Raw genomic sequence first — 25000 nt, 5'->3', positions numbered from 1 at the left:
AGAGAGAGTGTGAGTGTGTGTGAGTGTGTGTGTGTGAGAGAGAGTGTGAGTGTGTGTGTGTGTGTGTGTGAGTGTGTGAGAGAGAGTGTGAGTGTGTGTGTGAGGCGCAGAGATGGAGGTGAAGAAAAAGGAGGGGGAAAGAGGGAAGAATAGAGAGGGGGAAGGAAGGAGGGAGGGAGGGAGGGGGGTGGAGAGAGGGGGAGGGAGGGAGGGATAGAGGGAGGGAGGGGGGTGGAGAGAGGGGGGTGGAGAGAGGGGGAGGGAGGGAGGGATAGAGGGAGGGAGGGGGGTGGAGAGAGGGGGAGGGAGGGAGGGATAGAGGGAGGGAGGGGGGGTGGAGAGAGAGGGGGAGGGAGGTGGAGAGAGAGGGAGGGGGAGGGAGGGATAGAGGGAGGGAGGGAGAGGGGGAGGGAGGGGGGTGGAGAGAGAGGGGGAGGGAGGTGGAGAGAGAGGGGGAGGGAGGGATAGAGGGAGGGAGGGAGAGGGGGAGGGAGGTGGAGAGAGAGGGGGAGGGAGGGAGAGGGGGATGTGCCTGACCTGCTGCGGTCCTCCACTTTGATGAACGGAGTCTTCAACGCTCCAGCTGCACAATCAAGAAGCGCAACATTAGACAACATTATCTCTCAAACATACACACACACACACATCTCTCAAACATACGCGCGCACACACACACACACATATCTCTCAAACATACGCACACACCTCTCAAACATACGCACACACCTCTCAAACATACGCACACACCTATCAAACACACACATCTCTCAAACATACGCGCGCGCCCCACACCCACACACCCACACACACACACCTCTCAAACATACGCACACACACCTCAAACATATGCATATGCACACGCACACACATCTCTCAAACATACGCGCACACACACACACACCTCTCAAACATATGCATCTGCACACACACACACACACCTCTCAAACATACGCACACACACATGCTAGGATAGCTACTTCATTCATGTCAATGGCCCATGCTAAGATAGCTAATTCATTCATATCAATGGCCCATTCTAGGATAGCTACTTCATTCATATCAATGGCCCATGCTAGGATAGCATGCTAGGATAGCTATTTCATTCATGTCAATGGCCCATGCTAGGATAGCTACTTCATTCATATCAATGGCCCATGCTAATGCTAGGATAGCTACTTCATTCATATCAATGGCCCATGGTAGGATAGCATGCTAAGATAGCTACTTCATTGATTTTAATGGCCCATGCTAGGATAGCTACTTCATTCATATCAATGGCCCATGCTAATGCTAGGATAGCTACTTCATTCATATCAATGGCCCATGGTAGGATAGCATGCTAAGATAGCTACTTCATTGATTTTAATGGCCCATGCTAGGATAGCTACTTCATTCATATCAATGGCCCATGCTAATGCTAGAATAGCTACTTCATTCGTGTCAATGGCCCATGCTAGGATAGCATGCTAGGATAGCTACTTCATGGCCCATGCACACATGCACACAGTGCAGCTGTAGTACCTACATTTGACCACACGTCTGGCAGGCACATCAGATGCTTTGGTCTGTAGAAACAAGAGTTACACAATTAATTACTCATTAACACATTAATTACTCTCTGACAGTAAACTAAATATATTTGGTGTGTGAGCAAAACAGGGCATTTAAGGACATAATCTTGGGCTTTCAGAAACGCTAAGACATATTTTCACTATTTTCTGACATTTCATTGATCAAACTAATCCATTAATCAAAGATTATTCTACTTTGAAAATACAGGTGCATCTCAAAAGATTAGAATATTGGGGAAACGTTTTTTTTTCTTTTCGTAATTTATTTTAAAAAGTGAATCTTTCATATATTCTAGAATCCTCCCACATAAAGTGAAATATGCACTAATGCACTCGCACGCCACACTTGAAACATGCAAAGTTTGAATCAGCTACATGTAGCAAAGACCAACACCCAGGTGAGTTTGCATCAGTTTGAATCAGCTACATGTAGCAAAGACCAACACTCAGGTGAGTTTGCATCAGCTACATGTAGCAAAGACCAACACTCAGGTGAGTTTGCAAAGTCTGAATCAGCTACATGTAGCAAAGACCAACACTCAGGCGAGTTTGCATCAGTTTGAATCAGCTACATGTAGCAAAGACCAACACTCAGGTGAGTTTGCAAAGTCTGAATCAGCTACATGTAGCAAAGACCAACACTCAGGTGAGTTTGCATCAGTTTGAATCAGCTACATGTAGCAAAGACCAACACTCAGGTGAGTTTGCATCAGTTTGAATCAGCTACATGTAGCAAAGAGCAACACTCAGGTGAGTTTGCAAAGTCTGAATCAGCTACATGTAACAAAGACCAACACTCAGGTGAGTTTGCATCAGTTTGAATCAGCTACATGTAGCAAAGACCAACACTCAGGTGAGTTTGCAGAGTCTGAATCAGCTACATGTAGCAAAGTCCAACACTCAGGTGAGTTTGCATCAGTTTGAATCAGCTACATGTAGCAAAGACCAACACTCAGGTGAGTTTGCAGAGTCTGAATCAGCTACATGTAGCAAAGTCCAACACTCAGGTGAGTTTGCATCAGTTTGAATCAGCTACATGTAGCAAAGACCAACACTCAGGTGAGTTTGCAGAGTCTGAATCAGCTACATGTAGCAAAGACACACACTCAGGGCTGGATGTACAAAGAGAGTTTTTCTATGTGCAATAAAATTAAAAAAGGCAAATAAAATGTAAAGTTTCCTGGACACGTCTGTGTGTGGTGGCCATTTCCTGGACGTGTGTGTGTGTGTGGCTCTTGATGCACTGACTCCTGCCGCAGTCCACTCCTAGTGAAGCTCCTCCAACTTCTTGAATCACTTTGCTTGACAATCCTCTCAAGGTTGCGGTCATCCTTGTTGCTTGCACACCTTTTCCTACCACACTTTTCCCTTCAACTCTCCATGAATATGCTTTGGTACAGCACTCTGTGAACAGCCTGCCCTTTCAGCAATGACCTTCTGTGGGTGTTAAAGAGTGTCTTCTGGACAACGGTCAAGTCTGCAGTCTTTCCCATGCTTGTGGTTACTGCACCAGACTGAAAGATGTTCAGGAAATCTGCATTTTTGTACTATAATCTCGTTATTCTAATCGGTATTTCTGTACTATAATCTCGTTATTCTAATATTTTGAGATACTGTTTTTTTATTTTCATGAGCTGTAAACTGTAATCATTGAGATTAAAACAAAAAATGGCTTTGCAGCCCTAGTGTGTGTGTGTGTGTGTGTGCGTACACCGGAGGTAGTCCACTCACCTGAGGTAGTTTTTTCTGTTTGTTTCGCTCAGTCAGCAAGTCCAGACACCACATGAAATCTGACCAGTGTGTTAAAGAACGCTGCCCACATGAATCCACACCAGACTGACAGTATAAGTATATGTACTCTTTTGATCCCGTGAGGGAAATTTGGTCTCTGAATTTATCCCAATCCGTGAATTAGTGAAACACACTCAGCACACAGTGAACACACAGTGAGGTGAAGCACACACTAATCCCGGCGCAGTGAGCTGCCTGCAACAACAGCGGCGCTCGGGGAGCAGTGAGGGGTTAGGTGCCTTGCTCAAGGGCACTTCAGCCGTGGCCTACTGGTCGGGGTTCGAACCGGCAACCCTCCGGTTCCAAGTCCGAAGCGCTAACCAGTAGGCCACGGCTGACACACACACACACACACACACTCACGCCAAATACACGCCACAATATCAACATAGACCACCACACAGTGATTTTCTATGTTGTGTGGTGGTCTATGTTGTGTGGTGGTCTGTGTGGTGGACTAGGGAGTTATCTTTGTGAGAGATATCTCTCTGATTAAATGCTAGGTAGTTAAAATGCTAGTCTAGGGGTTCTATTAAATGCTAGGTAGTTAAAATGCTAGTCTAGGGGTTCTATTAAATGCTAGGTAGTTAAAACGTCGGTACAACCTGCCCTGCAGTGTTTGTGATAACGTGTTTGTGAACCTATATCAGTGTAATGGTGTTTTTTAGCTACTGAGAAGGTTGAGACTGTGTGGTGGTGTATGTTGTGTGGTGGTCTGTGTGGTGGTCTATGTTGTGGTCTGTGTTGTGTGGTGGTCTGTGTTGTGTGGTGGTCTATGTCGTGCTATTTAAATATTAGGGCCGTAGAATTGCGAAAGAATACAATTATGCATCGATGCAGAAAAAAATAACATGTAGGCTATTTGTATTTTAACTTCTGGAATTCGATAAGGAAATTTGAGGAGCGCACACTGCAACTAAAAATCAACATAACAAAAGTGATACTGATTTGTGCATCTAATCAGTTTAATGGGTCCTTCTTTTCCTTTGCCCAATAGCCTACCTAACGCAACGTTGAAATTAGCCTAGTGTATTTACAATAGCCTACCCGACGCAACTTTAACATTAGCCTAGTGTATTTACAATAGCCTACCCGACGCTACTTTAACATTAGCCTAGTGTATTTACAATAGCCTACCCGACGCAACGTTGGCATTAGCCTAGTGTATTTACAATAGCCTACCCGACGCAACGTTGAAATTAGCCTAGTGTATTTACAATAGCCTACCCGACGCTACTTTAACATTAGCCTAGTGTATTTACAATAGCCTACCCGACGCAACTTTAACATTAGCCTAGTGTATTTACAATAGCCTACCCGACGCTACTTTAACATTAGCCTAGTGTATTTACAATAGCCTACCCGACGCAACGTTGGCATTAGCCTAGTGTATTTACAATAGCCTACCCGACGCAACTTTAACATTAGCCTAGTGTATTTAAGATGCTGACAAAGCAGATTTTTCCATTATCACAGATAACTCGCTAGTCTAGGGGTTCCATTAAATGCTAGGTAGTTAAAATGCTAGTCTAGGGGTTCCATTAAGGTAGTTAGGTAGTTAAAACGTCGGTACAACCTGCCCTGCAGTGTTTGTGAACCTATATCAGTGTAATGGTGTTTTTTAGCTACTGAGAAGGTTGCAAGAGAAAGCCACCTTACTTCACCCAGGCGAGCGAGATTCCAGGGTGTGTGTGTGTGTGGCCAGCGCAGTAAACCATTTTAAAAGCACCGTGTCCACCACGCCCAACAACTCTCATATCAGTGTGTTTACACACAAACACACACACACACCAGATCCCTCATAACAACACTAGAAAGGACACACACACCAGATCACTTGTACCAACAGCAGAAAGGACGGACACACACACACACACACCAGAAAGGATGCCATCGACGAGGAGGATCTTCACTCCCCAGGAACGAGCGCTGGACAGGACGTCACTGTTGCGGGAACGCTCCTGCAACACACACACACACACACACACATCAGATCACACACCTGCTACACACACAAACACAAGATCACACACACACTCATGTGCACACACACACGCACACACTCTCATGTGTGTGCACATGAGTGTGTGTGTGTGTGCACGTGTGTGTGTGTGTGTGTGTGCACATGAGTGTGTGTGTGTGTGTGCACATGAGTGTGTGTGTGTGTGTGTGTGCACATGAGTGTGTGTGTGCACATGAGTGTGTGTGTGTGTGTGTGTGAACATGAGTGTGTGTGTGTGCACATGAGTGTGTGTGTGTGCACATGAGTGTGTGTGTGTGCACATGAGTGTGTGTGTGTGTGTGAACATGAGTGTGTGTGTGTGTGTGAACATGAGTGTGTGTGTGTGTGCACATGAGTGTGTGTGTGTGTGTGTGTGCACATGAGTGTGTGTGTGAACATGAGTGTGTGTGTGTGAACATGAGTGTGTGTGTGTGAACATGAGTGTGTGTGTGTGTGTGTGCACATGAGTGTGTGTGTGTGTGTGTGCACATGAGTGTGTGTGTGTGCGTTTGTACTCACATTGCTGTGCATGGCTTTCTCCAGTAGGGCTCTTCCTCTGCTTCCACACAACAGCGCCACCTGGAGGACAGATAGTGTGGCGTTAACACAAAGGATCCCGAGCTGGCGCTCATTTAGCAGGATCTCGCCCCAGAGGCTCATTTAGCAGCTCAGTCTTAATTAGGAAATGCTTATTTTCATTCTTAATTAGCCACATCATGATGGACAGAGGGGATCTGACCATAATCACACTGAATGGCGTCAAATTCATGACTTGCTGGTGTGAATCGAGATGTATTCGTTATGGAGTATTTGTTTGTTTGTGTGTGTGTGTGTGTGTGCGTGCGTGCGTTTGAGAGGGGATGTGTGTGTGTGTGTGTGTGTGTGTGTATGTGTGTGTGTGCGTGCGTGTTTGAGAGGGGATGTATCGTTATGGAGTATTTGTTTGTGTGTGTGTGTGTGTGTGTGTGTGTATGTGTGTGTATGTGTGCGTGCTTGAAAGGGGATGTATCGTTATGGAGTGTTTGTGTGTGTGTGTGTGCACGTGTGTGTTTGTGAGGGGATGTATCGTTATAGAGTGTTTGTTTGTGTGTGTGTGTGTGTGTGTGTGTGTGTGTGTGTGTGTGTGTGTGTGTGTGTGCACGTGTGTGTTTGTGAGGGGATGTATCGTTATGGAGTGTTTGTTTGTGTGTGTTTGTACATACTGGGTTGGGGCTGGCAGGATGTGTGTGTGTGTGTGTGTGTGTGTACATACTGGGCTGGCAGGATGTCTGCTTCTATCCTCCTTGGTTGTTGGTTTTGTTCCACCCATCGATGTCACAGGAGGCGGGGTTTTTGATGTCACAGGAGGCGGGGTTTTTGATGTCACAGGAGGCGGAGTCTTTGATGTCACAGGAGGCAGAGTCTTCTGCCCAGTCACCACAAAACTCACATCTTTGTTCAAGAACGCCTCAACAGTCTGGAGACAACACACACACACCGACTGAAATATATCAATCATGGTGTTTATAGCTCAGCTAGGGGTGGACAATAACACAATAGCGATATATATCACGATATATATGTAAAAATGTTTGATAATTAAAAGCAACACACACCTCCTGCCTTACATTGTCCATACATAATAGGCTAGATAATAATTTCATATCTCTTGCTTTGTAGAGCAACTCTACCAGAGTATAGAAGTAGGCCCTCCTTGAGCTCTCTCTCTCTCTCTCTCTCTCTCTCTCTCTCTCTGGCAGGGACATCCTTCTCCATTTTCAAAAAACTCCTGAAGACCCAGCTCACAGCACACTTACAACAAGTCTTACTGATCCTAGCACTTACCAGCCGTCTTAAACTGACACGTAACTGTTAAAAACAGCACTCACTGATGCACTTATTCTTACTGTACTCTAATGTTTTTAAATTGTCCTAAAATTGTTGAGAATTGCTCTAAAACTTAAACTGTTTACCATGTTGTTAGCCGCTTTGGCTAAAAATGCGTCAGCCAAATGTAATGTAATGTAATGTAATGTAATGACTCCCCTCTCCACATCACTCCCCTCTCCACATCACTCCCCTCTCCACATCACTCCACATCACCCCCCTCTCCACATCACTCCTGGAAAAAAGAGACTCATATGTGAGATTGCTGTTTATAGACTTCAGTTCTGCATTCAACACCATAATACCACAACAACTCATCTGCAAACTTGACAAACTGGGACTCAGTACCTACCTCTGCAACTCAGACTCAACTGGCTACTGGACTTCCTCTGTCAGAGGCCTCAAGTAGTACGTGTTGGCAACAATATCTCAAGCAACATCACACTGAGCACAGGGCCCCCCCCCAAGGCTGCGTGCTCAGCACCAAATTCCTGGGGGTGCACATCAGTGAAGACCTCTCCTGGACCACCAACACTGCATCACTGGCGAAGAAAGCTCAGCGCCGCCTGTAGTTCCTGCGGAAACTCAGGCGAGCAAGTGCTCCACCAGCCATCATGACCACATTCTACCGAGGCACCATTGAGAGCATCCTCTCCAGCTGTATTGCTGTGTGGGGTGGAAGCTGCACTGAATAAAACAGGAAAGCCCTGCAGCGCATAGTGAACACAGCTGGAAGGATTATTGGTGCTTCACTCCCCTCCCTGAAGGACATTTACACCTCCCACCTCACCCGCAAGGCGACCACAATTGTGAGTGATGCAAGTCACCCCGCTCACAATTTGTTTGATCTACTGCCCTCTGGGAAGAGGTACAGAAGCCTGCGCTCCCGGACCACCAGACTCACCAACAGCTTCATACACCAGGCTGTTAGGATGCTGAACTCTCTCCCCCCTCCACCCTCAGCTACATAACATCCTGGACTTTGGACCCAAAATGGCTGCCTTGCAGTACTCCACTTGTACACTTGCACACTTTGCAACTTGTTGTTGTTGTCCTGTTGTCCTGAAAACACTTCTGCTGCTTTTACATAACTTGCACCACTATGCCACTTGCATACTTAGGTCAAACAGAACTACCTCAGCCATTTATTGGCCTGACTTTTGCACTATTATATTGACTGTCTATGCACAATTGCAACCCAAATTTTGCTGCTCTTATTTCTTCATTGTATGTGCCTTCTTATTTACTTTTTATATTGTTTACTTAAATGTTATGTTTGTCTGTGGACCTAATTGGTAAAATATGTCTCGTCTCCACCGTGGGATAGTGGGAAACGTAATTTCGATCTCTTTGTATGTCTGGACATGTGAAGAAATTGACAATAAAGCAGACTTTGACTTTGACTCCCCTCTCCACATCACACTGCATCCCTCACCCCTCCAAGGCGTGTGATCACATCCGTCAGGATGCTGGCATGGCGGCTCTTCACTGTGTGCATGTAGACGGACTTCCCCTCCAGGGGGCGCTGGCCTGGACGTAGGCTGCCCAGCAGCTCCTGCACACGTGCAGAACGCTTCATCCTTGGGCTCGATCCCCAGTGTTCTACTCCATCAGTTCCGCTGCATAGAAACAAGTATCATGCATGCAGGCGTCATGGAAACAAAGAACATCGCAACAGCAGAACCAACCAATAATGACCATAACAAGTTCCTATAGACGGCCCTCCGTTTACCAACATAAGATGGGCACGCAGCAAAGGGGCAAAAGACGCTCAGGTAGCCGGCCACGTCATCAGAGCCACCTTATTTGCTCCACTCATTTATTATTGCGGTTCTCAACTATAGGGGGACTTTAATATCCACTCATTCAGTGTTTCCCATACATTGACTTATTTGTGGCGGCTGACCACAAAATCAACATTGACCACCACACAATGATTTTCCAGGTTGTACTAAATTGTGCTTAAATCTGGTTAGCACCATAACCACGCTGTGCTAATTTGTTAAAAACTGTTGTATTTAAGGTAATTCTGCAAACCAACCACCACAAATGGAATGCAATTCTGTGGGAAACACTGCTTATTTATTATTGCGGTTCTCAACTATAGGGGAACTTTAATATCCACTCATTTATTATTGCGGTTTTCAACTATAGGGGGTCTTTAATATCCACTGATCTCTATGTAACCGTGACAACCTAGTGAACAGCTCTGCATAACCTCGGCGGCCATATGTTTAGTGAAGGCTTGCGTCCCTCCAATAATACTACACACTCCCTAACCATGGCTGTTTCGGTTGGAAATGGACAGAGTCACTCCGTAGGACTGTTTGTAATGCCCCTCCTAATCTCTATTTGGAGTGCTGCTGGGTGGATTTCTACCCCTTCGTTGCGGGGGCATTTTTTGAGACGTTGCATGGACATCAATGAGGTCACGTCAAGTTCGCTAGCCCCTTTGCAGAAGCACCGTCAATACCTACATTAAACGTCAACGTTAGCCTATAGTGTTTATGAATCTCTTGGATGGAACCACTGCGCTATGCAAACATACAGTTAAAAACAGTTTTATAACCAGTTTAGAAATGCACATAGCTCATGCAAATTTAGCTTATACACCTAATGCAAAAGAAAAGCACAAACGTTAGCTGTAGTCAGACGACATTTGGCTAACATTACTGACAACGACAAGAAGCTGTGACATTAGCTAACGTTAGTTAATATTAGAGGGAAAGTCCAGCATCAACCTACTTACTTTTTCGTGCTTTTAAGTAAAGTTAGGTCGCTGACTAGACAAGTAACATTATATTAATGCTTTTAGACAAAGTAAGCAGGTGACGTTAGTCTTGTTCAATGTAACGTTAATGTCCGCTAACGTTAGCTAAATGCAAACGCCAGCGCTACAAAAGCCGACCTACCTTGTAAGTTAACGTGAAATCTCCAGGTCAATCACCCTGCGAATGTGGCGTCAGCTTTCAAACAACCTTCTTACCAGCACGGAGAATAATAAGCAGAACGTTCGTAAGTTACATAGCTGTAGAAGTCTAACTCCAATGTTGCCGCAAATTCCCGCAAAACTTTCAGCTTCTTTCTTCTTTCAAACTACCCTCCACTCCACATCCGGGACACTGCACAAACTACGGCGAGTCAAACAAGACACGCTGCCTCTTGTAATGTGGGTGTGCATATTAAATCCAAAGATTCTAGTTAACTGATGTCAACCAAAGATCGTCACTCCAATCTTTATGTGTACCCTAATCGCACTGTTAGAATATGTTTAGAATAAACATCTAATGCGAGGAATAAAAAAACTATTCTACGGTTACATATTGTATAATTTTGCTCCTGTGATTTCCCCCGTTTAACCTTTTTTCTCTGGACAGAATAATTTGCAAAATGTTGCTAAATGTTACATCATCTTACCAGTTAAACATGGTGTTTTCGTCCATTACAGCCATCTCACATGTAAAGCTGAATCCTTATCATGCAAAGCCTGTTTTAAGGCAGATGGTGAAGTTGGAGTTGTGTAAATTGGACCAGCTGCCCACCCCCCCAACACACACACACACCTTCTTAGATAGCATTCCGAGGCCCTGTGCTTGAAGGCATGGTGGTTGCAGGTTCATTAAGGTGATTCTCTGTCTCACACACACACACACGCATTTGTGTATGCCAAACTGATAGGAGACGCTTATTAAAATTATTACATTAATCCTTCAAAATAATTTGCATCTTTGATGTAAAGCAAAGAAGTCACACTGGACTCTGGAACAGATGATTTATTGCTTAATTCCTTAACAAGGACTTCAACATGCAACTGAACAACCTGTACAAAACAAGTCCCTCCCCCACCCCCTTGTTCACTCATTTAAAAAAGAAACACAGAACTGTCCATCACCAGCAAGAGGGAACACATCAAATCCTATCCTAAGCATAAAGCACAAATCATATCCTAAGCATAGCTCTTCATCTTTAACATAGTTTTGGCACAAGAAAAATGCAAGAGAACAGTGAACATGTAGAACGTCTGATCCAAAGGTCCAGTCTGGACTGTGGACTTTATGATGACCTGTTTACAGGAGTAGCAGCTCCACCTGCAGGTCAAACTGTGTACAGCATACAGTAGAAACACTCAGAAGGGTCCTCTAAACGGGAACTTGCGCTAGTACTTTAGTACTCATGTACTAGCTGATACATGGGAATGGGAAATTCTGTATTGTGTATATACTGTGTGTCTGGGGGGTCATAGCTATGTGAAAGTGTGTGTATACTGTGCGTGTGTGTGTGTGTGTGCGTGTGGAGGGGGGTTCCTGTGTGAAAGTGCATAATGTGTGTGTGTGTGTGGGGGGGGGTTTGGTGGTGTTGAAAGTGTGCATACTGTGTGTGCGTGTGGGGTGGGGTTCCTGTGTGAATGTGCATACTGTGTGTGGTTGGGGGGGGGGGGGGGTTCCTGTGTGAAAGTGTGTGTATAGTGTGTGTGTGTGTGGAGGGGGGTTCCTGTGTGAATGTGCATACTGTGTGTGTGTGGAGGGGGGTTCCTGTGTGAAAGTGCATACTGTGTGTGGAGGGGTGGGGGTGGGGGGTGGTGGTGAAAGTGTGCATACTGTGTGTGTGTGTGTGGTGGTGGAGGGGGTGTGTGAAAGGGCATAGGTGTTTAATATGAGGTTGTGCATTTGTGAGCACCTGAGTGTTTGTATTGAGTTTGCGTGAATGTTTATACACTTGCTTGAGAGTTAGTATTTGTTTGTGTGTGTGTCTGTGTGTGGGGGGGCTATAAAAGTGTGTATATGTTTATGAGTGAAAGTGTGAGTCTGCACATGTGTGTGTATTTGCCTATGTGAAAGTGTGTGTGTGTTGTCTATGTGTGTGTATATTTGCCTATGTGAAAGTGTGTGTTGTATATCTGTGTGAGCACATGTGTTTGTGATGTGTTTGTGTTTGGGTGGACGTTGGACTACAAGAGGATCCTCGCCTTAGCTTCAGATAGAAGGTTCAGATTCACACAGAATGTGTAAGCATTGGCTTAGCCTCACATTCACACTGAAGATGCTAGCGTTAACTTAGCTTCAGCTCCACATAGAATGTGTTAGCGTTAGCTTAGCTTCAGATCCACATAGAATGTGTCAGCGTTAGCTTAGCTTCAGATCCACATAGAATGTGTTAGCGTTAGCTTAGCTTCAGATCCATATAGAATGTGTTAGCGTTAGCTGTAGCCTCAGATCCACACTGAGGATGATAGCGTTAGCGTAGCCTCAGATCCACACTGAGAATAATAGCGTTAGCGTAGCCTCAGATCCACACTGAGGATGATAGCGTTAGCGTAGCCTCAGATCCACACTGAGGATGATAGCGTTAGCGTAGCCTCAGATCCACACTGAGGATGATAGCGTTAGCTGTAGCCTCAGATCCACACTGACGGTTTCCCCTCATCTGATCGGCTGCTGCTGCTACAGCTGCCTCGGTCGCCCCGCCCCCCCGAGTGCTTGCCCCGCCCCCCCGAGTGCTTGCCCCCGCCCCCCCACTCCCTCTTCCTGTCTCTTCTGGCCCCGCCCCTTGCGTCCTGCGCCGCTTCCTGCTCCTCCTGCGCCATGTTAGCTCTGTTCTGCCGCGCCGCCATCTTGGCCTGGCTGCTGAGCTCGCTGATGGGCAGCTGCTCTGGCCGCAGACTGTAGCCAGGGGGCGCCAGAGCGGCGCCGCTCCAGAAGGGGTAGCTGCCGTAGCCGGCCCCCGGCCCCCCCCCGGCCTCGCTGATCGGCGCGCCCCCTCTCAGGGGCCCCAGGGCTCCGGCGGCCGGCGCTCGACGCACGCGCAGGATGTCCAGGATGGAGCCGAGGCCGAGGTGCAGCATCTCCCACAGGTCGAGCGCCAGGCAGAGCAGCGACACGCCGTACATGATGAGCAGGAAGATGGTCTTCTCCGTGGGCCGCGACACGAAGCAGTTCACGTCGTGGGGGCAGGGGGCGCTGTTGCACTGGTAGAGCGCAGGCACGCGCAGCCCGTAGAGCGCGTACTGACCAATCAGGAAGCCCAGCTCCAGCGCTGAGCGCGTCAGCAGCTGCACCACGTACACACGCAGAAGCCCGTCTCTACGGATACGGTGGCGCCCGTCATGCCGTGGCTTGCCCCGCCCCCTGCCCTGAGGCCCCTCCTCCTCCTCCTCCGCCGTCACTGGCGCGTGCAGCATTGGCTCCTCCTCCTGATCCTCCTCTGGCTCCTCCTCCTGGCCTCGCTCAGGCCGACGCCCAAAGAGCCTCTGCTTCCTGCTCGGCCCCGAGCCACGCCCATCCTCCAGGCGAGAGATCCTATTGGCTGCAAAGCCCAGGTACATGAGGGAGGGCGTGGCCACCAGGATGATCTGGAAGACCCAGAAGCGCACGTGCGAGAGCGGAGCGAAGGCGTCGTAACAAACGTTCTCACATCCCGGCTGCAGCGTGTTGCACACGAACTTGCTCTGCTCGTCGTAGTAGATGCTCTCGCCGCCCACCGCTGTCAGAACGATCCGGAACACGATGAGCACCGTCAGCCAGATCTTCCCCACGAAGGTGGAGTGCTGCTGGATCTCCTCCAGCAGCCGCGTGAGGAAGCTCCAGCTCATGACTGCCCCCTGCTGCTACACCCCCAGCCCTGCAGGGGGAGACAGAGACAGATTATCCCACATACACTCTCAACACACATCATCCCACATATACACACACACACATTATCCCACATACACTCACACACACATCATCCCACATACACTCACACACACATCATCCCACATACACACACACACATCATCCCACATACACACACACACACATCATCCCACATACACTCTCAACACACACACATCATCCCACATACACTCACACACACACACACATCATCCCACATACACTCTCAACACACACATCATCCCACATACACACACAGACACACATATCATCCCACATACACACACATCCCACACACACATCATCCCACATACACTCACACACACATCCCACATACACACACATACATATCCCACATACACTCTCAACACACACATCATCCCACATACACTCACACACACATCCCACATACACACACCCACATATCCCACATACACTCTCAACACACACATCATCCCACATACACACACACACACATATCATCCCACATACACACACACACACACACTCAACACACACATCATCCCACATACACACACATACATATCCCACATACACTCTCAACACACACATCATTCCACATACACTCACACACACACATCATCCCACATACACTCACACACATCATCCCACATACACTCACACACACACATCATCCCACATACACTCTCAACACACACATCATCCCACATACACTCTCAACACACACACATCATCCCACATACACTCTCAACACACACACATCATCCCACATACACTCTCAACACACACACACCATCCCACATACACTCTCAACACACACACATCATCCCACATACACTCACACACACATCATCCCACATACACTCTCAACACACACACATCATCCCACATACACACACACACACAGCATCCCACATACACTCTCAACACACACACATCATCCCACATACACTCACACACACACACATCATCCCACATACACTCTCAACACACACACATCATCCCACATACACTCTCACACACACACATCATCCCACATACACTCTCAACTCACACACACACACTCTCAACACACACACACCATCCCACATACACTCTCACACACACATCATCCCACATACATACACACACACACACACATCATCCCACATACACTCTCAACACACACACATCATCCCACATACACACACACACACACACATCATCCCACATACACTCTCAACACACACACACATCATCCCACATACACACACACACTGTAGACAGTGGCACATATAGAAGATGCACGAATGGATGAATGGATGGATATAGCCTAATGAAGAAAAATATAATTTATTCCTGGCCAGGTTCTGATATATATACTCTGTATTTCGATAAGAGAGAGACTGAGAGAGCAAGCTAGGAAAGGGGGATAGAGAGCAGCCCAAACTCAAATGTACGCTACAGACTAGGACTAGGACTGGGACGCTATACAGGCTAGAGACTAGGACTAGGACTGGGACTGGGACTAGGACTAGGACTGGGACGCTGGGATGCATTTAACTCAATCCGTGAATTAGTGAAACACACTCATCACACAGTGAACACACAGTGAGGTGAAGCACATACTAATCCCGACGCAGTGAGCTGCCTGCAACAACAGCGGCGCTCTGGATTTCTACACCTGCAGCATTTACCATTAGGCTACTAAAAATAGCCTACCATTAGGCTACTAACAAATAATTTTACCATTAGGCTACTAACAAATAATTTCTGGGGTGAGCCTATTTGCTATGTGAAGAAGGGGTTCTTTTTTAGGCATACTCTCTTGATACTTAAAACTATTTAACTACTTAAAAACATCAAAGCTAAACAACATCATATCACGACATCGCTACAAATACAGTATGCGATTAAAATCAGCGAACATCAATGTATAGGCTACATAGATAGATAGATAGATAGATAGATAGATAGATATAGATAGATTGATAGATCCTTTATTGATCCTTTATCACCCGGAGAGAAGAAATACTCTTTTCTGATTGGCTGGTAGGGGTGGCTATTAATTCTGATGAATGGAAACTATAACAACCATAGTAGGACTATGGTTGCAGGCTTCGCAACAATGGAATCAACTGTAAACAAGCTACGCGTCGGGGAGTTTTTTGCCACTCGCCCTCGTCCATTAATTCCGTATAACAGGACACCTCGGCGGCTGTTATCCCTTACTTATTGATCCTTTATTGTGGACGCTTGGTGAAACAACATGGAGTGGATGGTTTCGGCTCAGATGCTTCCTTTTTTAGTTCTCTTCCTTTTTAAGTTCTCTAAGTTCTCTTAAGTAAAAAGATGGGAGGGGAAGCGTAAAGAGCGCCTAATTATGTATTCTGCGGTATGTACAAAGACTGCTCCTGAAAGCACACGTCTATTCTGCGCCTAATACCGTATTTTCCGGACTATAAGTCGCTCCTGAGTATAAGTCGCATCAATCAAAAAATGCGTCATGAACAGGAAAAAAACATATATAAGTCGCACTGGACTATAAGTCGCATTTATTTAGAAAAGTATTTCACAAAATCCAAAGCCAAAAATTGAGAATATGTAACTGGATTATTGAGACCAAAAAGATGAATGTTAATGAAGATGATGGAGTGAAGGCAGCCAAGAGGAGGGCAGGAAGGCAATTGCAAAGCAAAAGATTCACTGAAAGAAAATGCCACGTGATATACCAAAATGTGTCTAAAACGCGGAGAATACAATGCAATCAAGCATTTTGGGCGATGTGGAGTCACTTAGCTGGCAGCAGATTAAATGCTCACGAGAGAGAAAAAGATGCAGTTTTAGACGCATCAAAAAGATGCAGTTTTTTTTATAAGGCCTATAGGCCCGATGGTAATTGTAAAGGAATTTACAAAAGATTCACTCAACAAAAATGCTGATATGATACATGAAAATGTAACTAAAAATGTGGAGAATGCAATGCAGTCAAGCATTTTGGGCGATGTGGAGTCACAAGCTGGCAGCAGATTAAATAGGCCTACTCATGATAGAGAAAAAGACGGTTTTAAAAGGACGTGACCAAAGCTGAGGCAAGCCAGGGAATAGGCCTATAGGCCCGACGGTAATTGTAAAGCAATTTACAAAATATTCACTGAACAAAAATGCTGATGTGGTACATAAAAATTTAGCTAAAAATGTGGAGAAAGCAATGCAATCAAGCATTTTGGACGATGTGGAGATACAAGCCGGCAGCAGATTAAATGCTTGAGAGAGAAAAAGATGAAGTTTTAAAAGAATGTGCAGACCGAAGCTGCAGCAAGCAGGTGATATTTAGATATTTAGATATTTTATTTCACAAAATTCAAGACTAAGAACAGACAGACTATGCAACTGGACACATTGAGGCCAAAAATATTGAGAATTCTACAGGGAATGTTGAAGATGAAGGAGTGAATAGTGGCAAGAGGCAAGCCGAAGGCTGCTGACAAGGGCCCGACGCTATTGTAAAGCAATTTAGCCTACAAAGATTCACTGAACAAAAATGCTGATGTGGTACATGAAAATGTAGCTAAAAATGATTACCAACTCTGACTTCAATTGAACCCCATGCAGAGACGCACGCGCGCAGAACCACTTTCGGGGTGCCTCTCTCTCTCAGCAGGATTTGTCACCGCTAAAGTCAAATTATAGCCTAGCCTAGGTGCTTCTACATCAACCGCTATCGACAGGGAAGGAAAACAAATGTTTAGCGATCAGGAACCGTCAGGAATTTTGCAAACACAGAAGCATGACCGCCTATATAACACGGGAGAACATGGATGTGTTCTCCATTTGAGGAACATTATAATAGATTGCGGACGTGAACAGACAGCTACAGACACGGAGCAGTAGGCCCACTTTCACTTTCTGTGCATATTCACGTGAAAGATAATTAGTAGCAAAACAGCGATTACATGGCAGTGAGTTCTGTTTTCAAATGTTTTCAATCATGTCTAGATAACGGGTGAGGAATGTTTAGGGGACAGACTATCGTAAATCCTCAAATATGGCTGGGCAAAGCACTGCACCTTTATTTGGACCATGGCTTGTAGGCTATTCGAGTCAGCTACAGGCCTTTATTTCTTGCGTTTTACTGTGAGACATAGGCTTATACTTTTCCTTATAGGAGCGGCATACCGGTAGGCTATCAATGGCAACGGTTCATTAAGCTTCATGTATGAAAGAGTGTCGGGTTTCCATCCGCTTATTGCGAGATAAGGCATCCGCTTTCATTCATTCATGGAACGTGTGCTGTGCTGCAAGGGAAACCTTATTCCGTATAGCCAAAGAGGTCTAAGATAGACTAAATTTAATTATTTTATAAATTATGCATGATTTACTTTTTTTTATATAAAATGCGTAGGCTGATACCTGGCAGCAACAATTGTGTTTAAATGTAGGTTATTGCTTCAGCCTCTAGCTCAGAAAGGGGCTGCGTGTGTGACTGGTAGCTTGAGAGCAACATGTTGGAGACTCATGGTGTAGGATGATGACTTTTCATTGGCAACAATATTAAACCAACCAACAATATAAATTATTAAGAAGAGCTCTTTTAAATTGAAGTTAAATTGAAGCAAAATTATACTGGCTTTTATTTGTCCGAATCTGAGGCCCGGCTATAAATAGAATCCCGGCCATAATTTGAGCATCTAATTATGCACGTGTGTTTCAGGCATAGCACAAGCACTAATCTCTGACTGAAAGTGCACAGGACTTGTGCATTTGAGCTCTCTCGAGGCTATGTAATGTTTCATGTAGAGTTCATGTCAGTTAATATAAATTAACATTTAAAAAGATGTTCAATTATATAATTTTGTTCATATATAAGTCGCACCTGACTATAAGTCGCAGGACCAGCCAAACTATGAAAAAAAGTGCGACTTATAGTCTGGAAAAAAACGGTACTTTCGCCTTGTTAAAGCAGGTGTTAATCCAAATTGCAGTTCAATGCGTCAATAACAGAACCTTTCAAAGACAACAGAATCGCTATTTAGAGCACCAGTTTTGTAAGTATTTGTACCATCAAAAGCAACCTTAACTTTTGTTGGCCTTTCGAATGTCTTACTTTCACTTTCACATCATTCACTTAAACTTTCCTACTTGTTATATTTGACCAATTTTCCATATCCTATACGTGCTTAAGTAGTTTGAGTAAAACTACTGATCTTCATTATCTCCCTGCTTGTTGACATCATGTATGGTAATAATTCATGATCGCTAAACGTTTGATTCTTTTTAATGTTGTCATCAGTTACGGTAACTTCATTCAACTGCACTTGTATGTAGGCTCTGCTGTTCAGTTGTGGACGTTCATAAATTGCGTTTATGGTTGGAGAAAGGCACAGTTTACACTAGTTTGATAAATACGACGGAAACTTGGGTCTGACAGCGTTCGCAATCTGCGGTTTGTCCATGACGCTGATAACGCTACTTCGCAAATGTACGTACATCTGGCCCTCAGTATGTAAGTATAAGTATATATACTCTTTTGATCCCATGAGGGAAATTTGGTCTCTGCATTTATCCCAATCCGTGAATTAGTGAAACACACTCATCACACAGTGAACACACAGTGAGGTGAAGCACACACTAATCCCGGCGCAGTGAGCTGCCTGCCTGCGCTCGGGTAGCAGTGAGGAGTTAGGTGCCTTGCTCAAGGGCACTTCAGTCGTTCCTACTGGTCGGGGTTCCAACCGGCAACCCTCCGGTTACAAGTCCGAAGTGCTAACCAGTAGGCCATTCTCTGCCATGTATGGACATCTTGACTCCGCCATCGCGCCAACTAAATTCAGAATGTATCACGCACTAGTGGTGTGCTTCCTGAACAAACGGTCCGTGTGGAACAATCAGATCCCTGCGCGTATAGTGCGCGTCATAGGAATTTAACGAGGCTTTGAGGCAGAGTTTTTGCCTCGAGTAATTTTTGCAATCGTGTTATCCAAGTAACTCGATGAATCGTTTCAGCCCTAACTCAGTCATTACACAGATCCTCCCATACATAGATAGATAGCTAGATAGATATACTTTAATTATCCCACAGGGAAATTCAGTTGTTTCAGCAGCCTTAAGAACATACAGCAAGCACACACACATGCACACATATGTGACCAGGCGTGGGAATTCCAGGCGCAAGTCGCAGAGACGCAAGTTGCGAAAAACGACGTTGATGTTTTTTTTTTTCAAAATGAGTTATTTTCGTTTTTTTGCAGAATGTGCAAGTTGAAGTCCTAAAGAAGCAATTCCATGTTTCAGATAAGTTTCAGGAAGTTAACTTTCAGTTAAGTTTCAGGAAGTAAACCAGCGTTTGAATTGGGCGTGACCATTAGTGCTCTTTTGTTCTGTCGGCCAATCAGTTGTATGCTAGAAGTAACCTCATGGCTACTACACAAGCGATAGCCTACACATGGCTACTTAATATACAGCGACCCTGGAACTCTCTCCTTGGCAGACATTCGTCTAGTGACAAACTTTCTCCAGAGCTTATGTACAAAATACGGAGTGATTCTATAGCTGCCGAAAGAGAGTGGCAGGACATGCAAATCATTGGCCATCTTGAGGCAAACAGACGTACAGTAGTTACTTCGGAGATGACTGCATCCACCAAAAAGCCACAAAAGACGAAAAGAAAGTCCCCTGTACCATGTATTTCATCGGAGGCAATGAAGTCTGCAGGAATACTTTTCAGTTTCTCATAGCGTAAGTAGTCCCTGTTACATTGCAATCCCTGCTATATTGCTTGCTAGCTAGCTAATACTACATTGTTATTAGCTAGCTCAGTACTGTCGTTTAAAGTGATGCACATCGAAATTAAGCTGTAATGGGAGGTTTTTGGCTAGTAATGTGAGCATTAATTTGCTTGCAAAAAGTCACTGTGATGCAGAACCTGTGGAATTTCAGTTACTGCGCAATTCGGCGGCTCTGCCCCCTGTTGACAGTCTTCCTGTCCTGGTCCCATCTGGACTGAACATTGACAGGCAGACCTATCTGCATGAAAAAAATCAGGCCTTTCTGTGCTGATGAGGCAAAAGACATCACATGCCCAGCGCCAAGGGTCACAGCACAGAAGAGTGCACAGAAGAATATGCAGAAGAGGATGTGGATGTGATCTCACCAAATAATTGGACTCTCCTTCACAGCCTCTTGTTACTATGCTATGTTGCTATGTTACTTTGCTATGTTAGCCTTTATGCACAGCCTCTCCCTCCCTCCAACAGCCTGGACTAAATTCACTTAACTCTAGTTCTGACTTATTGTGTTGCCTCCAAAGTCTACTGACTTAAAACTGCACTGTCTTGCCTTACTTTTTTGCAGTAGTGTAGTGGGGATTTTTAAAGTGGGGGGAGGCTATTTTAATGACATCATTGCAAAAACTGTCATGCACCTCCACATACATCGGTGCGTAAGGCCAAGGCCAAATTGTTACCAGCTTTCGTGAAAATAAAACCAAATAAAAAAAACAATTAAATGACATGGATTAGCTTCAAAATGTAGCCTAATGTCTTCACCCAAACTACACTTTTCCACCAAAGTGAACATGAATATGGTCTGTAGCTTTTACTTTTGTTGTATCATACAATAAACAGACAAACCATAATGTATAGTAGCCTATGTAATCTAGCGTAGTCTAATCTCCTTGACGCATAACATGTCACGGCATGGCTCCCATTCATTACCACACATATACCATAGCAATAACAATAGCACAAGCAGGATTCACGCATTCAACACGTGTGGTCAGTGTAGCTCAATTTGAGGGGGCGTCATATGAATGTCATTGCGAATGATTAAAATGCAGAGGTGCACAGTCAATAAAACAAAAAATAACAGAAAGAACATTGGGCAGGCAAGTGTCTGTCATCTGAAAAGTTTTTGTTTGGATTAAGTAGCTGCACGCTGCATCAATTGTACGTTTTTCCTAAAGTTGTTCAGGTTCACCGTTGGGTCATTACTTATGGTTAAATAGCCTCATCACTTATATTGGAGCTCCCTCGATAAAAATCACTCGTATTACTCACACATACTTATCGTGTCATTTTGACCACTGGATTAGCCTACCTGCTTTCTGCAAAACACAAACGAAGGAATTGCAACAGTGGGCCATGAAGATGCTTGCTACGGTAGATTCGGATACAGGCAGTTGTATAATCTATGGTACTAACGCGGAATGATGAGCTGCGCAGTTTTTAATGTCTTTACGCATGGTGGAGTGCTACAGCATGACGGTCATTCTTGAATTTTATGACAAAGAGGCCTGATTGGAGAGGTTGGCGTGATGCGTTGTTATCACAACAACAACACTTGTTATATTACTAAATGCTTATTAAAATGCTCAAAACAATGCTCCAAGAAGTGGGGGGGCGGCGTTCCCCCGCGTCCAACGCCCACTACACACCTGTGTGTGTGTGTGTGTGTGCGTGACGCGTGTGTGTGTGTGTGTTTATGTGTCCTACACCCACTACACACCTGTGTGTGTGTGTGTGTGTGTGCGTGACACGTGTGTGTGTGTGTGTGTTTATGTGTCCAACACCCACTACACCCCTGTGTGTGTGTGTGTGTGTGTGTGTGTGTGTGTGTTTATGTGTCTGGTGAGCAGCCTACTGTGTGTGTGTGTGTGTGTGTGTTTATGTGTCTGGTGAGCAGCCTACTGCACACCCCTGCTTTTTTGCACTTTACCAAATAATACCTGAACTCTCCTGTACCACAGGGTCGGTCCCTGCCCTGTCACCCTTATCACACTTATCACACAGCCTCAGCACATTGATGTGGACCTTGTTTGTTATTTAGTATCTTTTTTTATAGTATCTTTATTCTTACTGTCTAGTGTATATGATCTTTATTCTTATTTTTCTATTGGATTCATAATGAATTCCATTTTGCAATCCTGCTTGTTGTATGTGTATGTTATTGGGTCTTCTATTGGGAACTAGATGTGGTTTATACCTTGGATTATGGGATTGTAACATCTTATCCTGTGTATTAATGCATGCTATTCAGGGTCTTTTGTAATAAAAGCATTTCCATTTCAATAAAGTACTTCAAATTCTGATTATTCTAAGTCCAGTGAAGTGCCTAATGAAAATAACACTACATCAATATTAACAACGCTACAATTCTTTCTGCCCTGCAGGCTAACAGATCCAGGTGTCACAGTGACACCTGTAGGGGGAAGGGCTACAGATACCAGATGTCACAGTGTGACATCTGTAGAGGAGGGCTTATCTCAATGAGATGCAAATGAGCACAATTGTCTATCCTTTGACTCAGGTGAGGTGATAATTTGCAAATCTATTAGGCCAGTTTTCTCAGTAAAAGGTTTTCAGACTTTGAACTTATTCAAATATTATCAGATCTCCATGAGTGAGACATCATTAGATAGCTTTGAAACTACACTTTCAGAATCTGTGAATAACTGAAAATGTTTCTGGGGAGACATGTGGCTTAGTTTCCCACGCCTGGTCACATATAGTCCACATACATTACATTACAACAAGAAATTACTTTCACCCACAAGACATAGCATATGGTAGCTGTCAAGGTACCATACACATCTAAGTACCAAAGTGTAACTGCCTAATAAGACATAAATCAAGACAATTCCCTCCATATTAGATATAAAAGATTAAAAGATAAGTTGTCTTTCTCTACTCAAAGGAGAGTCGTTGTAAAGTGCTATTGCTGTGGGTAAGAAGGTTTTCTTATATCTGTCCTTACTGCAACTAAGTTGGCGAAACCGCCAACTAAAAACACTTTGTTGTTTTGCCAGTGTACTGTGTAGGGGATGTGATGCATTGTCCAAGATGTGTAACAATTTCTGCAACATCCTCCTTTCCACCACCAACTCTAGAGGCTGTAGAGTAGTCCCCAGCACAGAGCCTGCTCGGAATACAGCTCGGAAATTTGGGGGCCAGCTTTAATCCTATCAAAAAAATCTTGGGATAAATCCCAAATAGAAATTTTGCATGGAGCTATGTAAAATCCTCTAACAGGTGAGAAGTACACCCAACCGAACTAGGCCGTTTCCCTTTGTACCTGGCCATCACAAAAAAAGTCAATTAAATTCTGGATGCATTTAAAAAGTTCAAAACCTAAATCATAAAGCACTGCTTGCGAACTCGACAGAACCAGACAAAGATAACCTCTTAAATTTGATTATAAACAACAATGACATTAGTGATACAAAACCAATACTACTAAAAGAAATCCACAATAACAACAAAAATGCCTACACTTCCAAATGGCTTAAAGACGGCCAACAAAATAAGAAAATGAATTGTTACCTTAGATTAAATCGGAAATATGACTAAATTAAAGCAACCACAAAGTCATTACCTAACAAATACAGCTCGCAGCACAGTTTGTGTTTAAGTGCCACAAGCTGAGAGAAAACACATAACAAACAAAGATCAGACATCCAATCCTAGTCTCAATAAAAAAAATACTATTTTTATATATATTTTATTATTATTATTTTCTTCTTACTTCTATTATTATTATGACATTATTCTGTTTATTTTATATATGTATTAAATTTGTATATATGCTTTGACAACACAAGCACTCTTGTCATGTCAATAAAGCTTATTTGAATTTGAGAGAGAGAGAGCATATGCTGGTCAGTGTGTATGTGTGTGTATGAGAGAGAGAGAGAGAGAGCGTATGCTAGTCAGTGTGCGTGTGTGTGTATATGATAGGGGTGGGCGATATGGACAAAAAATAATATCTCGATATTTTTTGTGATTTTGACGATAACGATAATTAGTCGATATCCTTTAAAAGAAATGTGTACAAGTCTGAGTTACTTTAAAGCTCATTATTTATGAATAGCATCAATACAATAATAACAAATAACCTAATTTCACTGTGATTCACTGTAAAACTAAGCAGACCAACAGAGTACATCTCAGTCATTTCCTTCGAGGTTTTGTTTAAGAGAAATCATGTAGGCTAACATTCCAAGTTACAGAATAGAAACTAATGCGTTAGCTTATGGCGAATGTATATGAGAAATCCCATAGAGATGCTAACAGTTAGCATAGCAACTGTTAGCAAACTTCAGTCCATTTACAAAAGGGTTAGGCCTACATGAGAAGAGTTCTTTGTTTACAACTGACTATTAA

At 44.3% G+C, this 25000-nt stretch overlaps 2 protein-coding genes across 2 annotated transcripts in view; both read right to left on the bottom strand.

Annotated features, from left to right (window-relative positions):
* Window positions 1-10371, bottom strand: part of dbf4b (DBF4 zinc finger B) — a 19036-nt gene extending 8665 nt beyond the window's left edge. Inside the window, exons 1-8 of the mRNA XM_042086598.1 lie at window positions 10143-10371; window positions 8666-8849; window positions 6617-6820; window positions 5884-5943; window positions 5254-5323; window positions 3303-3361; window positions 1526-1565; window positions 538-583 (exon numbers count right to left, since the gene is read on the bottom strand). Of these exons, the coding sequence (XP_041942532.1) occupies window positions 538-583; window positions 1526-1565; window positions 3303-3361; window positions 5254-5323; window positions 5884-5943; window positions 6617-6820; window positions 8666-8809 (623 nt within the window). The 5' untranslated portion in view covers window positions 8810-8849; window positions 10143-10371. The remainder of the gene's footprint in view (window positions 1-537; window positions 584-1525; window positions 1566-3302; window positions 3362-5253; window positions 5324-5883; window positions 5944-6616; window positions 6821-8665; window positions 8850-10142) is intronic.
* Window positions 10372-12625: 2254 nt separating this feature from the next.
* LOC121705561 (gap junction gamma-1 protein-like) overlaps window positions 12626-25000 on the bottom strand; it is a 19807-nt gene continuing 7432 nt past the window's right edge. Inside the window, exon 3 of the mRNA XM_042086597.1 lies at window positions 12626-13848. Within this exon, the coding sequence (XP_041942531.1) occupies window positions 12626-13819 (1194 nt within the window). The 5' untranslated portion in view covers window positions 13820-13848. The remainder of the gene's footprint in view (window positions 13849-25000) is intronic.

This window comes from Alosa sapidissima, chromosome 3 (assembly GCF_018492685.1).
Source record: "Alosa sapidissima isolate fAloSap1 chromosome 3, fAloSap1.pri, whole genome shotgun sequence".
NCBI classification, from domain to species: domain Eukaryota; kingdom Metazoa; phylum Chordata; class Actinopteri; order Clupeiformes; family Clupeidae; genus Alosa; species Alosa sapidissima.
Note: the sequence above shows the minus strand (reverse complement) of the source record. Positions and strands in the feature narration are given on the sequence as shown.